Below are 14,767 nucleotides of genomic sequence, written 5' to 3' on the forward strand. Positions count from 1 at the left end.
GCACTTTGGGAGGCCGAGGCAGGTGGATCATCTGAGGTCAGGTGTTCGAGACCAGGCTGGCCAACATGGTGAACCCCCTGTCTCTACTAAAAATGCAATAATTAGACAGGCGTGGTGGCGGGTGCCTGTAGTCCCAGCCACTTAAGAGGCTGAGGCATGAGAATCGCTTGAGCTGGGAGGCGGAGGTTGCAGTGAGCCGAGATTGTGACATTGCCCTCCAGCCTGGGCAACAAGAGCAAAACTCCATCTAAAAAAAAAAAAAAGAGTGAAAAATCTTTCTTTCATTACTCATTGCTTTTCCTAATCTGCCCTGTCCTCCCAGACCATTCCAATGATCATTCTTTAAATTTCCTTTTTCTTTTTCTTTCTTTCCTTTTTCTTTTGACACAATGTCTCACTGTGTTGCCCAGGCTGGAGTGCAGTGGTTCAATCATGGCTCACTAAAGCTTTGACCTCCCAGGCTCAAGCAATCCTCCTACCTCAACCTCCCGAGTAGCTGGGACCACAGACGTGTACCACCATGCCTGGCTAACTTTTTGTGGAGATGAGGTCTTGTTATATTGGCCAGGCTGGTCTTGAACTCCTGAGCTCAAGTGATCCTCCCACTACAGTCTCCCAAAGTGCCGGGATTATGGGTGTAAGCCACCATGGCTGGCCTAAATTTCCTATATATATTCTTTTCTTGTTTCTTTATGAGAATGCAAGCATACACGAATATATATTCTTATTTTCCCAACTTTTTAAATACAAAACAGTATACTCTGTACTCTGTAATATGCCGCTATGCTTATATACTAGGTTTTTGCCACTTAATATGTCATGGAAATCTTCATATCAGTACATGAGAACCTTGCTGAGCAGTATTTGGATTGTTTCCCATCTTTGAGCAATGTTGCAGTGAAAATCTTGTTCATTTGTCACACCTTTGTGCAACTCTCTGTGGAATAAATTTCTGCATATGAGATTATTGAGTCAAAGGGTAAATGCACTATAAACTTTTATATTTGTTGTCAAATTAACCTCAATAGAGCACCAGTAATATTTGTGAGAATCTGATTCTCCACAGTGTTAGCAACAGAGCATGCCAAAAAAAAAAAAAAAAAAGGTGTTTTTTGCCAATTTGATCCATGAAAAATAGTGTCTCACCATAGTTTTATTTTGTTTTCTTTCATTATGAGCAAAGTTGGATACATTTTAACATGTTTAGGAGCCACTTATTTTTTCTTTTTTTCTGTAAATTGTCTGTTATTATCCTTTGCCTATTTTTCTACTGGATTTTGGTCTTTTAAATATTTATTTCCAGGTGATTTTTATATATAAAGAGAGCATTAGTTCTTGTTTATTTTATTTATTTATTTTTTTTTGCAAGCAGAGCTATGAACATATACATACTAAAACTATATTGGCTCATTATGGTAACATGGAATTTGTATTAAAAGTGATGTGTATATAAAGAAAAGCCGCAAATGTGGACAATCTGTCCAAGGTTGTCTGTGTCATGATGTGGGTGGTAAGGGCGCATGTACCTGACCTAGTCTCTGGTCCTCAGAGTGGGATCCTGTCTGCCTTGCCGTTTGTTGTTGGATGTATCTGCATTATCCTTGGAGGTCTATTGGCAGACTTTCTTCTCTCCAGAAAAATCCTCAGACTCATCACCATCAGGAAACTCTTCACTGCCATTGGTAAGGGCGAGGCTGGACACAGGGGTGAATGTGGGAAGCTCAGAGCAGCCTCCAGTTTATTCTGTGTTTGTCCTCCTACCCCAGGGGTTCTCTTCCCATCTGTGATCCTCGTGTCCCTGCCCTGGGTCAGATCCAGCCACAGCATGACCATGACCTTCTTGGTGCTGTCTTCTGCCATCAGCAGCTTCTGTGAATCAGGAGCCCTTGTTAACTTCTTGGATATTGCTCCTCGGTAGGGACCTCTTTTGCCTCATCCTCTCAGAAACTCAGTTCAAGTCTAGCAGCCCTAAATATACTCCGATGTGAAAGTAAAATTGGCAGGTGCAACAGGTTGCAGGAAATGTCAGCACCGGCTCTACACCCTACATCTAAATAATTCCTGGAAGAGACTCAAAGCTGGTCAACCATTGTGAACTTAGTTTTTCTGGGCATGAACAAGAGGAGTCAGTGGCCAAGCTCAGAGTCAACTGAGGGAGACTCACACAAATCTCTCTCTGTTGAGGAATGCAGCAGTTGCCTAAGGTGGAATCACTGAAAGAATTCTTTAGATTCTATAGGGCATGCTCATGAAAATCTTTAATAAAGGCAAAGGACACAGGACTGCAGGGGAAATATCTGTCTCTGATACAGTAAATACAGAGTTGACTGAGACTTACAAACATAGCTCCCAGGGTCCTGTCCCAGTCAACAGGACATCCTTCATCTTCAGATAATGAACCACCAAGAAATGTGAGAGAGGCCTTTGTCTCAGAGGAGCCAATCTCTCATCTGCTGAGGGGTCTTTTATACCCACGGAGGGTATAAAAGTTACAAGATCAGACTCAACAGCAGAAGCCAAAACAACAACAACAAAAACCTTACAAACCAGGTGCAGACCATCAATCTGACCATCTTGCATAAACAATGTTGATAAGTTAATAGAGGTTACCCGCTTGGGAGTACCAATCCCTAGCACAGGATTATACTAATCTTTAGTCAGTACATTTCATTCAGGTTTCACCAAGGCTTACACAATTCCAGCCATCCCCACAGATAAGCACAGAGTTGCAACAGACCAGCTGAGATTAACCCTTTGTTTGGACGGGAATGTTTCCCTCCTTCTCTCAGGTATTGAGACTTTCAAATGTAGGTATACTTGGGTATAATAGAGTACGATCTCTCTCTCTCAGGTACACTGGCTTTCTCAAAGGACTATTACAAGTCTTTGCACACATAGCTGGAGCCATCTCTCCCACTGCTGCTGGATTTTTCATCAGTCAGGTGAGGTCAAATGTTCTGATGAATATTCATAAGAGAAACCTATAGAGGCATGGTGTTTTCACATTTGCACGGCCTTGTATCCTACAAGATGCATTTAAAGTAGTAAAAAATAAACTAGTTTACATGATGACTTAAAGATTAAAGAAACTTAAGACTCTTAAGTTTCCTAAGAATCTTACTGGTATAAACTTTACATGAATAGAGAAATATGTGGCATTCTTCTTTTCTGCCATATACTTCATTTACTCGTGAAAAACATTGCCATATACCATTTACTTACAGTGAAAAACCACAGGAAAGTTAAAGAATGACTTTCCTGTGGTTTTGCACCAGTAAATCAGAAAAATAAATGAAGAATAACAAAGAAAGAGTATTCTTTATGAAATCAAGGCGCTTATCTTTTTTGAAGCTTCAGTTCCCTCCCAGGCACTGACTAACAAGCTGTCAGGAAATGGTTGTTTAAAATGGAAATCCTCAAACTGCTCTTGTTTCTCCTGACATTCATTGACTTATTCATTCATTCATTCATTCAATAAATAAGTATTAAACATTAGTATGCGCCATGTGCTATTTAAGTGAATGAAACACAATTCATTTCCTTGTGAAACCTATATTGTAGAAAAGAAACTGAAAGAAATCTATGAAAATAAAACATATGACATATTGAAGGTAACAGGAGAATAGCAAATGCTTAGCAAATGCTAAAAGGAGAATAGCGCACAAGGGGTGTAATTTCTATTTTAATCACGATGGTCAAGGAAGGACTCACCGTAACCACTTGCTTGAAAAGGAACATTTAAGCAAGGACTGAAAGGAAGTGGAAGTGTGAGACAAATAGATATCTGGGGGAGGAGTGTTCCAGCCAAGGAAATGCCGTGCTCTGGCCTCATGGCAGAAATGTACTTGAGTATTCCAGGACCAACTGGGAAGCCCATGGAAGCCAGAATGGAGGTCGAGGAGGGAGCAGTAGGACACAGAGCCAAAGCCTTTCTGAACCAAGAGGGACAAGAACTGGGTGACAGTTAATAACTTGTAATTTTCTGCCTCCAGGATTCAGAGTTTGGTTGGAGAAATGTCTTCTTGCTTTCAGCTGCTGTTAACATATCGGGCCTGGTTTTCTACCTCATCTTTGGCCGAGCAGATGTACAGGACTGGGCTAAAGAGCAGACATTCACCCACCTCTGAGCAAACTGAGAGATGTGCTAGATCCTGGTGCTTAGTTGTTCATTGTTTTCCCTCAGAGACATTTCCCTTTCATGCCTGCTTGACTGGTAAGCTGTTAGCTAGACCCTGTATATAATACTAAAGATTTTACTACGCCTGGAGATTTTACAGAGGAAGAAAACAGGCTAGTTATTTAACTGCAAGCTACCAAAAGCAAAGGTGTGTTGAGATTTCTGTGTTCTCCACTCTTCCACTGTTATCCTGGTAAAAGCATCAGGGGTTGGGGACAATTTCTTTCCAAAGCAAAAGAGGAAGCCAGACCTTGGGACTAAGAACTGAGAATCACAAACGAGTTGTACCCAACATGCAGAAGATGAATCCTCAGAGCTGTCATCAAAAGAAAGCCCCAAACAACAGAATGCATAGTGTTTTCCATTGTTGGTGAAAAATGTCAAGGAGGAAAGAACAATAATGATTCCATCATGACAAGAGGAATGAACATGTCTGCAACTAATTGGAGCAAGATAGTACACTTTAACTCCTTCCGACAACTTCCATTCTGTGGATGCCAGCTTTGGAATCAGAGCCGCCTCTGGAATACCTGTGCTTCCAGAATCAGCTTTTGGACAGTTACCTTCTTTCTGGCCATTTTAACCTCTGCCCCACATCTGCTTTTTGGCTTGGTGCAGATCTTTAACATGTTAGTGAATGGACATTGCCCAGTGTCTCTTCTAGCCCTTCCAACAGTTCTTCATGTGTCACTGCTTTTGGACAATGACCCATGATGTCTGCCTTCGTGTGCCCTTCTGACTGTTGGAATCCCACACACCATTCAGTAGGATTCAATTCAATGTGGAACCATTCAACATTCACCTCATTAACCTAAAATGCCTTCCAAAGATGTATGTAAGACACACACTGCCCTAACCTCACTCCAAATGTCTGGAGAAATGTGTGCAGTGCTTTTGTTAAAGCCCCTATATGGGCAGCATGGAGGATCATAATACAGTAAAACCATTTCAACACGAAATGAATATTAATGCACACACACCTTGTGGGGATGGCAGAAATCAAAACCACACACAGTATTAAGGAATTCAGTATCTCAGGAGGGCAGATAACTTTAATCAAAGTATCACACAAGTGAATGTGTAGTAACTGTAGAAATAACAAGTGGTTACATGGGTTATGAGAGTGGATGATAAGTGCACTAATCTGAATGTAAGGAAGGGCCACCCCTGCAAAGTTGCAGCTGAGCTGGGATCTGAAGGATAATAGTTAACTGGTGTGGGAGACTGACGGGAGAACGTTTTAGGAAGAAAGAACAGCATAAGCTAAAGTTTCATGGCAGGAAGGAGCAATTAGGTATCCCAGAGGATAGAGAATAAGGGAAGTATGATTTGTGAGGAGGCTATAGAAGAATTAAGGTCAGGAGCACACAGGATGATGTGGGCCCAGTGAATGCGTTGGTCTTTGTTTTGAAATCAGTGGGAAGTGTCCTTGTTTTCAAAGGCTACTCTGCATGAGAGATTAGGTTGGAGTAGGAGCTTACAGTGTAGTCCAGGAGAGAACAATGGTCTCTGGCATGAGGGAATAGACATGGTGAGAGGTGAATGGATTATTTGATTTAGGTGGATTATTTGATTTAGGGAATAAACCTGACAGACCCCATAACTAAGTGAGAGAGTGGAAGATGTCCAGAGTAACTCCTGAGTTTTGGTTTGCTGTTATATTAATGTGGCTGCCTCTCACACAGATAGCAATTATACCCAAGTGAAGACAACAAGAAGGAAAATGGACACATGACTCTGGATTTCTCTTGTGAGATCTAGGCTACATTTACAAACATATAAATCATCTTGATACAGGCAGTGATTACAATTTTTAGCATGGATGAGACATCCCATGGGTGAAAGTGGCATAAGAAAAGGAAGCTTGGGAATAAGCCTTAAAGAATTCCAGTATTTAATGGTCAGCTGGAGGATGATTAGCAGAAAGAAAGAAAGAAAGAAAAAAAAAAAAAGAAAGAAAGAAAGAAAAAAGAGGAAAGAAAAAAGAAAGAAAGAAAGAAAAAGAAAGGGCCTGAAAGATAAAAGGAAAACCAAGAGAATATGGTGCTAAGAAAGGGAAGGGAAGAGAGAATGTTTCCAAAAAAAGTGAATAGTTACCAATGCCAAATTTGCAGTGATCAATCCAGATGAGAAGTGAGCAGAAGGTACAGAAAGGAGACCACTGCTGAGAAGTTTGGGTATGAAAGGGAGGTGTCTTTTGATTTTGTGTTGCTATAAAGGAATGCCTGAGGCTGGGTAACTTATGAAGAAAAACAGGTTTATTTGGATTGTGATTCTGATGGCTGGAAAGTTCAAGATTGGGCATCTGCATCTGGTGAGGGCCTCAGGCAGCTTCTGCTCATAGTGGAAGGTGAAGGAGTGCAGGCCTGTACAGAAAGCACATGGTGAGACAGGAAGCTGGGAGGGGGAGAGGAGGTGCCAGGTTTTTTAAAACAAGTAGTTCTTGTAGGAATGAACTCACTCACTCCTGAGGAAGAGCTTTAATTTCACTAGGGATTCACCCTTACGACACAAGCACCTCCTGCAAGTGGACCCAACATTGGGATCAAATTTCAATATTAGATTTGGAGGGAACAGACATCTAAACCATAGCAGAAGGAAAGAGGCAAGAAAGTAGCTGCAAAAGCATATGGGCTCAAATAAGGAGTTAAAAATAAACATGTTTAAGATTGTGAGAAGCTGCTAGCTGACAGAAAAGTTGCATATGCAAAAAACACAACAGACTACTGGAAAGTTCCTGAGAAGGTTGTGACAAGGGAGGAATTTTGTGACCTGAAGCCCAGTTAGGAGAATGATGATAAATGGTGTGAGGACAGCTCCTGCCTTTTCACCCGATGGCCCAAGATGGTGTCTTTATCTGCTAGTGCAAGATCCAGGGAGGGTCTTATTTTTATATCTTTCTTCTTAGTTGGAAGAGTGGCAGTAAGTGGAGAAAGAAAAATGTCTGAAGTGCTCTTGTCAGACCAGAGGAGAGAGGCCCTGCAGATTTCCTGGCAGGGCTGTAGCCACGCTGTTCCTCAGCTGTTTCATTTATGACAGTTTCTTCTACATAGTCTGAATACAAACTCCTAAAGTTCAGGAACCATGACATTCATTATTTTGTAACATCGTTAACACAAAGAACAACAGTATCATATACAGTAAGTGCCAGTAAATGCTATTGAATCACAGTATGAATCAACGAATGAACAGTTCTAGAGTGGTGGGAGAACAGTTAGGGGAGAAATGGATAGGAAGAAAAAGGACCAGATTTTTCTTTAATTCTATTTGTTTTCTGAGCATCGAGTCATCTAAACCTATGGATTATCTTTCTTCATTTGGAATTAAGATGTCAGAGTCTGGGTCTGCTCCATATCATTTCTCCAGCAGTCACCAAGCCAACCCCAGGCTCTCATCAGTGACAATTAAAATGCTGCCCACCAGGGCACAACCAGATCACTTGCTTGTTTCTGAGCCACCCAATGTCTGCATTTATTCATCTCTTTTCCTTCCCCGGATCCTATTCTTTCTTATCTGTCACTTTCAGTTATTTCTGAAAATGAGTTACATTTCTCCCTGGGCCCACCAACGAGGGAGGTGACTTGTGCTGTTTCCTCTAAAATGGGCCATCCTTAAATTATGGAAATCTCCTAAAATTTTGCACTAGCTCACATATCTACAATGAGAAAGAATAAAAGTTGAAAACTGTGGAAAAGTCTTTCATGAAGCCTTAGAATAAAATTTTATCTTGTGTGTGTTTATTGGTTTAACAATCATTTATAAAGCAACTGATGCAGAGAGGAAGACTGAGATAAATCACCACCCCCATTTAAAATTCAGATATATTACATGTTACAAACAATACATGTTAAAAAACGATGCACACAGGGTATGTGGGAGGGTAAAACCAGCCCCTAGGACTCTTCCTACCACCTTCTTCCTGGTGCTAGTGACTGCCCCTCAGCCTTAGCCTTGTGTGCTGGTCCTTCTTCCCTTCAATAAGGAAGTTGTCCCAGGCTCTGCAAGTGCTCTATTTCACACTAAGTTTTGTAAACAAAGAAAAAAATAGTGCACCCAAATATCATTGGTGAGTCCTTGTACCCAGAGGACATAAGAAAGCTTTTAAATATTTCAAAAAGATGGTCTCGTGTATTATATTTTTCTCAAGTTGTCTTCCTTGCCTTAGTGATAGGTTATCCTAAGTATTTTTTCACACTTCTCTCCTCTGGACATAAAAATAAATATGGCTGTCTGTGCAAGTTTATCATCCTTCCTCTTCCCTATTCTCAAAAATCTTTATGTAAAAGATCCAAACAACTCCAAAATTTTGCTAGGGCCAGGCACACAGTATGAAACCATCCATCAGTTGTTCTGTATCTATGTTGTATCCTGAAAACAAAACAAATCCAAACGAAGCAAAAAAACACAGGGCATACCAGTGGGGTTTGACACTCAAGTAGTTTGATACTGCCTCTCTCCCTAATAAGAATGTATTTTATCCACAGCAATAATAAGGCATACCTTTTGTACTGTTACCAAATTCTCATTCTTTGTAAACCAACTCGTTATTAAGAAAATGAAAATAAAGCCCCCCTTTGTGGTCCTGCACCCACCACATACTCTTTTTTTATGAACCCTACCCAAAAGTGTCACTAGTCCTTTCAAAGAACAATTGCTGTCTTCTGTGTTAACTGGGATAGTGACCTCTGGCAAGTTGGGCTGAAACTGGGCTTTACCTGGTTAGTAGGTGTCCAGATTAACTCCTCCGAAGTCATATTCTCCAAAACCTGAAAAGAGGGAGTGGCCAAGGTTCTAAACTGAAGTGTCAATCCAGGGGCCTATCTGGAGTAACAGTGAGAAAGGCACACACGATCTTTCCTTTGTATTGAAAGTTTTTTCCTCCATTTTGTATTTGAAGTTTTATTAGTTATTAAAACATGGCATCCATACAAATAGACATTTTCTGGGTTTTCCAGTGGAAACAGCTGCTTACATTGCCTAATAACTGTCTAAACATGCTGCAGATGTTTCCACATGTTAGCTGAATATATGTATTCCCTTCACATAGGCAATCACGATGCATCTTATCCTAGGGAGACAATATGTGTTGCTATAAAGGAATACTTGAGTCAGGGTAATTTATAAAGAAAAGAGGTTTATTTTGGCTCATGGTTCTGCAGTCTGTACAAGAAGCATGATGCCAGCGTCTGCTTCTGGTGAGGGCCTCAGGAATCTTCCAATCACGGCAGAAGGTGAAAGGGGAGTCAGTGCATCACATGGTGAGAGCTGGGGCAATAGAGAGAGAGATGGGAGGTACCACACACTGTTATACAACCATATTCTCTCCTGAACTCGGAGTGAGAACTCACTCATTATCCAAAGGACAGCACCAAGCTATCATGAGGGATCTGCACCCATGACCTGAACACCTCATACTATGCCCCACTTTCAAAATTAGGAATTACATTTCAACATGAGATTTGGAGAAGACAAACATCCAAACCATACCTTACAGATATTGTTCAGGATGTCATAAAAAACCAGTCATACGGCTCTAAAACAGTTCAGGTTACATAAAAGTTAAAGTCTCAAGAGAGTGTAGATGAAGAAAGGCTTTGTAAGAATTTTAAAATGCGTGTTTTCTCTCTAAGATCAGGAACAAGACAAAGATGTCTACTCTAGCCACTTCTCAACATTATGCTAGAGGTTCTATACAGGGCAATTAGGCAAGAGAAAGAAATAAAAGGAATCTAGATTGGAAAAACAGAAGTAAAACTATGTTTCACAAATGATATAATCTTGCTTAAGAAATCCTAAGAAATCTACTAAACATATTAGAACTAATGAGTTTAGCAAAGCTGCAGGACACAAGATCAATATACAAAAGTCAATTATATTTCTATACACTTGCAATGAGCCATTAAAAAATGAAACTAAGACAACAATTCCATTTCAAGTAGCATAAAAAATAATAAAATACTTATAAATAAGTTTAACAAAAAAAGTACAAAACTTATATTCGAAAACTTCAAAATATTGTAGGAAGAAATTAAAGAAGAATGAAAAAACCATCTCAAAATGAATCAAAGACCTAAATGTAAGAGCTAAAACAATACAACCCTTGGAAGAAAATTTAGGGAACATCTTCATGACCTTTGAGTTGGCATTGATTACTTCTATATGACGACAAAGCCACAAGCAATAAAAGAAAAAATAAATAAATTAGACTTCATAAAAATTAAAAACTTTGCTTCAAACTTTGCATCAAAGCACATTAACAAGAAAGTAAAAAGACAACCTATAAAATGGGGGAAACAATTTGCAAATCACAATCTGATAAGGGTCTAGTATTTAGAATATCCAATACACTCTTATAACCCAACATCAAAAGACAAATAATTAAAGTGTGGGCAAATACACTGAATATATATATTTCTGTAAAAAATAGAAGAATGGCCAATAAGCACATGAAAAGATGTTCAACATAATTACTTATTAGAGAAAAGCAAATCAAAACCATAATGAGATATCACGTCACATTCACTGAGATGGCTACTGAAAAAAAAAGAAATACGTGTTGATGAGGATGTGGAGAATTGGAATTCTTCTACATTGCTGGTGAGAATGTAAAATAGTCTGATGCTGTGGAGAAGAGTTTGGCAGTCCCTCAAAACGTTAAACATAGAATTGCCATATGACCAGCAACTCCACTTCTTGGTATATACCCCACAAAATCGAAACATACCTTCACATAATAACTTGTACACACAAAAGCACATAGTAGTCTATTCACAACAGCCAAAAGGTGTAAACAGCTCAAATGCTCCTCAGTGGATTAGTGTATAAACAAAATGTAGCATAGCCATACAGTCGAATACTACTGGGCCACAAAAAAGAATGAAGTATTGCTACATGCTATGACGTGAGTGAACTTTGAAAACATGTCAAGTGAAACAGGACAGTCACAGACATATTACATAATTTCATTTATATGAAAAGTACAGAATTAGGTAAATCAATATAGACAAATTGTATCAATGGTTGCTTAGAGCCTAGTCCGTGTTCGGGTGGGCCCATGGGTCAGCTGTTGGCTTTCCTGAGGAATCTGGGCGTGAGGGGCTCTGACTTTCCACTGGAGGAACAGGGCAGAAAGACAGTGACCACTGCATTTGGAGTGGACGGGACCTCGCCATTTTGTTGGACCAGAGGCTACATGCATTCCTGTGGATTTAGAACGCATTTCCTGTGGATTAGATGCAGGTCACAGAGGAGTGATAGCCAGCCCCCAGGGACCACCTAGAAGGGAGAAGTGATATCCACAAAGGGAGATTTGTGTGGAGTGGATCTGGGACGCCAAGGGAGATGGGCAGCTGGAAAAACCAAGTGCATTTCCTGCTTTGTCAGCCTCTTATGCATGAAGAAAAGGGTGTGCTTTCAACACCTACCAGCCCAGGGAGCATGAGGGCAACTGACAATGGGGCCAAACAAACCAGAAATTTCCATGCCTGCTTCCCCTCCTTTCTCTCCTGGTTACACCTCAGGAGGGGTCAGAGGTGGAGTCAGCATCTTAGCGGAGGAGAAAAGGAGGAGAAAAGCCAGACGAAAGAAATTGCTCACACCCCTCTCCCTGAAGGAAAAGGTCTGCCTGCAGCTTTGTCCCAGCTGGAGACACAGGGAAGGAGTCTCGTATGTGTATGACAATTGACTAGCTAAATTCTATATTGAAATAAGTATTTTCAGTTATCTAACTGGGAATGTGTGCTTGCTATTTAAAGTGACCACAGTACTTTTTATTACCTAAGAGGGCTTAACAAGGAAATAAATAAATAAATAAGAGTGTGGGGTATAGTGGGGGTGGGATAACCTAGAGTTTTAAAATTCTTTCTTCACTGAGCAGGTTTAAAGGGAAAAGGTAAACCCTTTGCATCCTCACTTAATTTTCTGAATTTGTTTAAAAGTTATTGGAGGCCAGGTGCAGTGGCTCACACCTGAAATTCCAGCACTTTAGGAGGCCAAAAGGTGGATGCATTGCTTGAGCCCAGGAGTTCAAGACCAGCCTGGGAAACATAGCAAAACCCCGTCTCTGCTTTAAAAAACAAAAACAGTTATTGGGATAGGGTAGGGAAACAATAAGCAAGGTAGGCTGCCTCGCTGCAGGGTCAGATTAAGAACAATGATGCCCTAAATACAGACAAACCATGTTGCCCCCCTCGAAACCATCCCTATGAACTTTACAAAATTAATCAGAGAAGAAGGAGGGGGAGAAATGAAAATAACCAAGCTTGCAGCACATCCAGCATTAATCACGAGGTCAGCTTATTCTCTCATGCTTTCTCATAGTTGTTTGTTGCCTACTGCCTCAAAACCACGTAGACCTTGTCAAAAGATTATAGTTTCCCTTAACTGCTCTGGAGATAACAACTTAAGCATTGTGAAACGTTAAGTTTTCTATCTGAGTTATTCTTTCAGGTCCTGCCTATCAGTGAAACTACTGTGTCAGCTGGTCTACAGGACCCCACAGGGTGCTGGCTCACCAAAGAATACATCCTGATGACTTCATCCACCTTACCCTGACCACTCAGTAACCTCAGTTTTCTAGCCCTTGCCCTCCAAGACTCCCTTAAAAATCCTAGCACAAGAGTCCTTGGGGGAAAAGGAGTTTCCTCTGGAAATGGAGATCCCTCTGAGGATTTTCCCAATCTCCTTGCTTGGTCACTCTGTATTCATTAAATTCTTTCTCTACTGCAAAACCTACCTGCTGAGTGCATTAGTTTGTTACTGAGTAGTGGAAATATGAATCTGGTGGTTCTGTAACACCCTTGGCCCTTCCGTTTCTTAAAATAAAGAGCTTAAGTGTTCCTTAAACAAATCAGCTGATGAGTTAAATGCTAGCCAGACCCAGTCAGCTTTCAGGAAGGCAAAACCCTCAGAGCATGAGACAGAAACAAATGCTATATCTGATACCACCTTCAAATCAAACTTTTAAACTTTAGTCACTCACCATGCCAAAGAGCACATTTGAAAAAATTTTAGATTAAATCTAAACGGCAAATAAAGACAATTTAAACCATGTTACTAACATCATATGACCAGTGAAAGACTTAAGGGCATGACAGCTGGGGGAAAGTTCTGTGGTGCCCTCTTCTCTTGGTGCCCTAAACACAAGCTTATTTTGCTTAATGGCTAGCCTGGGGATACTCCAGCAGGACACAGTGTGGGGAGCCACAGTGGCCCAGTGAGAGGTGTCAGAGCCTGTGCAGGGTGAGGATTCTGTTGATGCAGGAGGACAGCCTGGCATAGAATGCTGAAGCCTGACCAAGTGCAGAGGGTGTCTGAGCTGGGTGACAGCCTGGCCCACTGAAGTGGGTTGAGGAAAGCTTCTAAGCAAAGTTGTGCAACTCAGCAAAGATGTCAGTGTCCAACAGAGATGAGGAAGGTTGCCTTGGTCCGGGAGGTGTGGCCTGTGGCAGGGAATCAGAGCACGGGTAGGAAAGGAGGGCATCCACAAGGGGGCATCAGAGTGAGAGGTGTAGGCCTGGGAAAGGAATGAGAAGGATGTCTGGAAATGTCTGGAAGTGGCATACCAGGGGATTGACAGAGTAAATACAAACATTAAGACTAATAGGAGCTCACTGCTGGAAAAGAAAGTTAAAAATATGTAAAAGTAGAAAACTCAAAGAAACTCTGTGTTGGATTGGAATGGAAGTACTGGTGTAAATTCATAGGTATCCATAGAAAGATAAGTAAGTAGGTAGGTAGGTAGGTAGATATGTATGTATACACATATAGTCCCTAACTGTCTACCTAGCGGACCTGAGAGCAGAGGCCCCAGAAGCCATGAACACATCTACCACTGAGATCTTGGTTTCTAAATACGATTCTCAAACATTAAGAGGAACTAGAGCTTCTTAGAGTGAGGGCTGATTTCAGGGCGTGGTCAGGGAAAAACTCAAGATGACTCTGGAATACTGTTTCATGCCACAAAGTAAGAAAGTGCTCAAAGAATGATGAAGAACCTCCAACTGGCCAAAATTGAGATAAATTGAGCATCAAAGTAAACAAAAATAGTAATATATTATACATCATTAAATAAAGCAGATAATTATGAGCTTTACTAAAATAAATGTGAATAAATTGAAAGTCTGATGTAGGATGAAATATTTACGTAGTTCCAGAGTATGTAAATATTTACATATTTCCAAATTAACAAACTATTTGTTAATTTCAATGTGAGAAGGAGTAACTTTGCAGAGGCAAAACCTGATAGGCCCCACCTTAATTAAATGAAGAGCCAGAAATGGTACATATCAGCATCATATGACTCCTGGTATAATGACCTGAGAAGGACACAGGGACATCTTTGTGGTATCCCTAACCTGAATTTAATCATGTGAAAACATCAAAGAAACCTACACTGAGGAACTTCTACAAGATAGCCTGTACTCTTCAATCATGTCATCAAAGTCAACGAAAGACTAAGAACAATTCTAGAGTTAAAGAAACTAAAGAGACATGGCAACTAAATGCAACATGAGATTCTGAAGTGAATCTTTTGGCCAAAAAGAATATCACTGATACAACTGATGAAATGTGAATGAGGTCTCAGAATTA

The 14,767-nt window shown here is 40.6% G+C and overlaps 2 protein-coding genes across 16 annotated transcripts in view; one reads left to right on the forward strand and one right to left on the reverse strand.

The window, feature by feature from the left end:
- The window catches only part of SLC17A4 (solute carrier family 17 member 4), a 103,293-nt gene extending 97,164 nt beyond the window's left edge, over positions 1–6,129 (forward strand). For 10 of the 11 annotated variants that reach the window (XM_031666973.1, XM_031666974.1, XM_031666975.1 and 7 more), the window contains 3 exons: positions 1,550–1,914; positions 2,852–2,942; positions 3,993–6,129. In XM_031666973.1, coding sequence (XP_031522833.1) covers positions 1,550–1,914; positions 2,852–2,942; positions 3,993–4,127 — 591 coding nt within the window. In that variant the 3' untranslated portion in view covers positions 4,128–6,129. The remainder of the gene's footprint in view (positions 1–1,549; positions 1,915–2,851; positions 2,943–3,992) is intronic. The other variant, XM_003897144.5, reaches the window with a different exon arrangement.
- A 471-nt stretch (positions 6,130–6,600) lies between these two features.
- SLC17A1 (solute carrier family 17 member 1) overlaps positions 6,601–14,767 on the reverse strand; it is a 55,863-nt gene continuing 47,696 nt past the window's right edge. For 3 of the 5 annotated variants that reach the window (XM_009204559.4, XM_009204553.4, XM_009204558.1), the window contains one exon: positions 9,403–9,442. Coding sequence is in view for 1 of the 5 variants with exons in the window: in XM_017957647.3 (XP_017813136.1) it covers positions 8,928–8,943 (16 nt within the window). In the remaining 4 variants the exon portion in view is untranslated. Of the gene's footprint in view, positions 8,944–9,402; positions 9,443–14,767 lie in introns of those variants that run through there. The other 2 variants (XM_017957647.3, XM_009204554.4) reach the window with 1 other exon arrangement.

This window comes from Papio anubis, chromosome 6, assembly GCF_008728515.1.
Source record: "Papio anubis isolate 15944 chromosome 6, Panubis1.0, whole genome shotgun sequence".
NCBI lineage: Eukaryota > Metazoa > Chordata > Mammalia > Primates > Cercopithecidae > Papio > Papio anubis.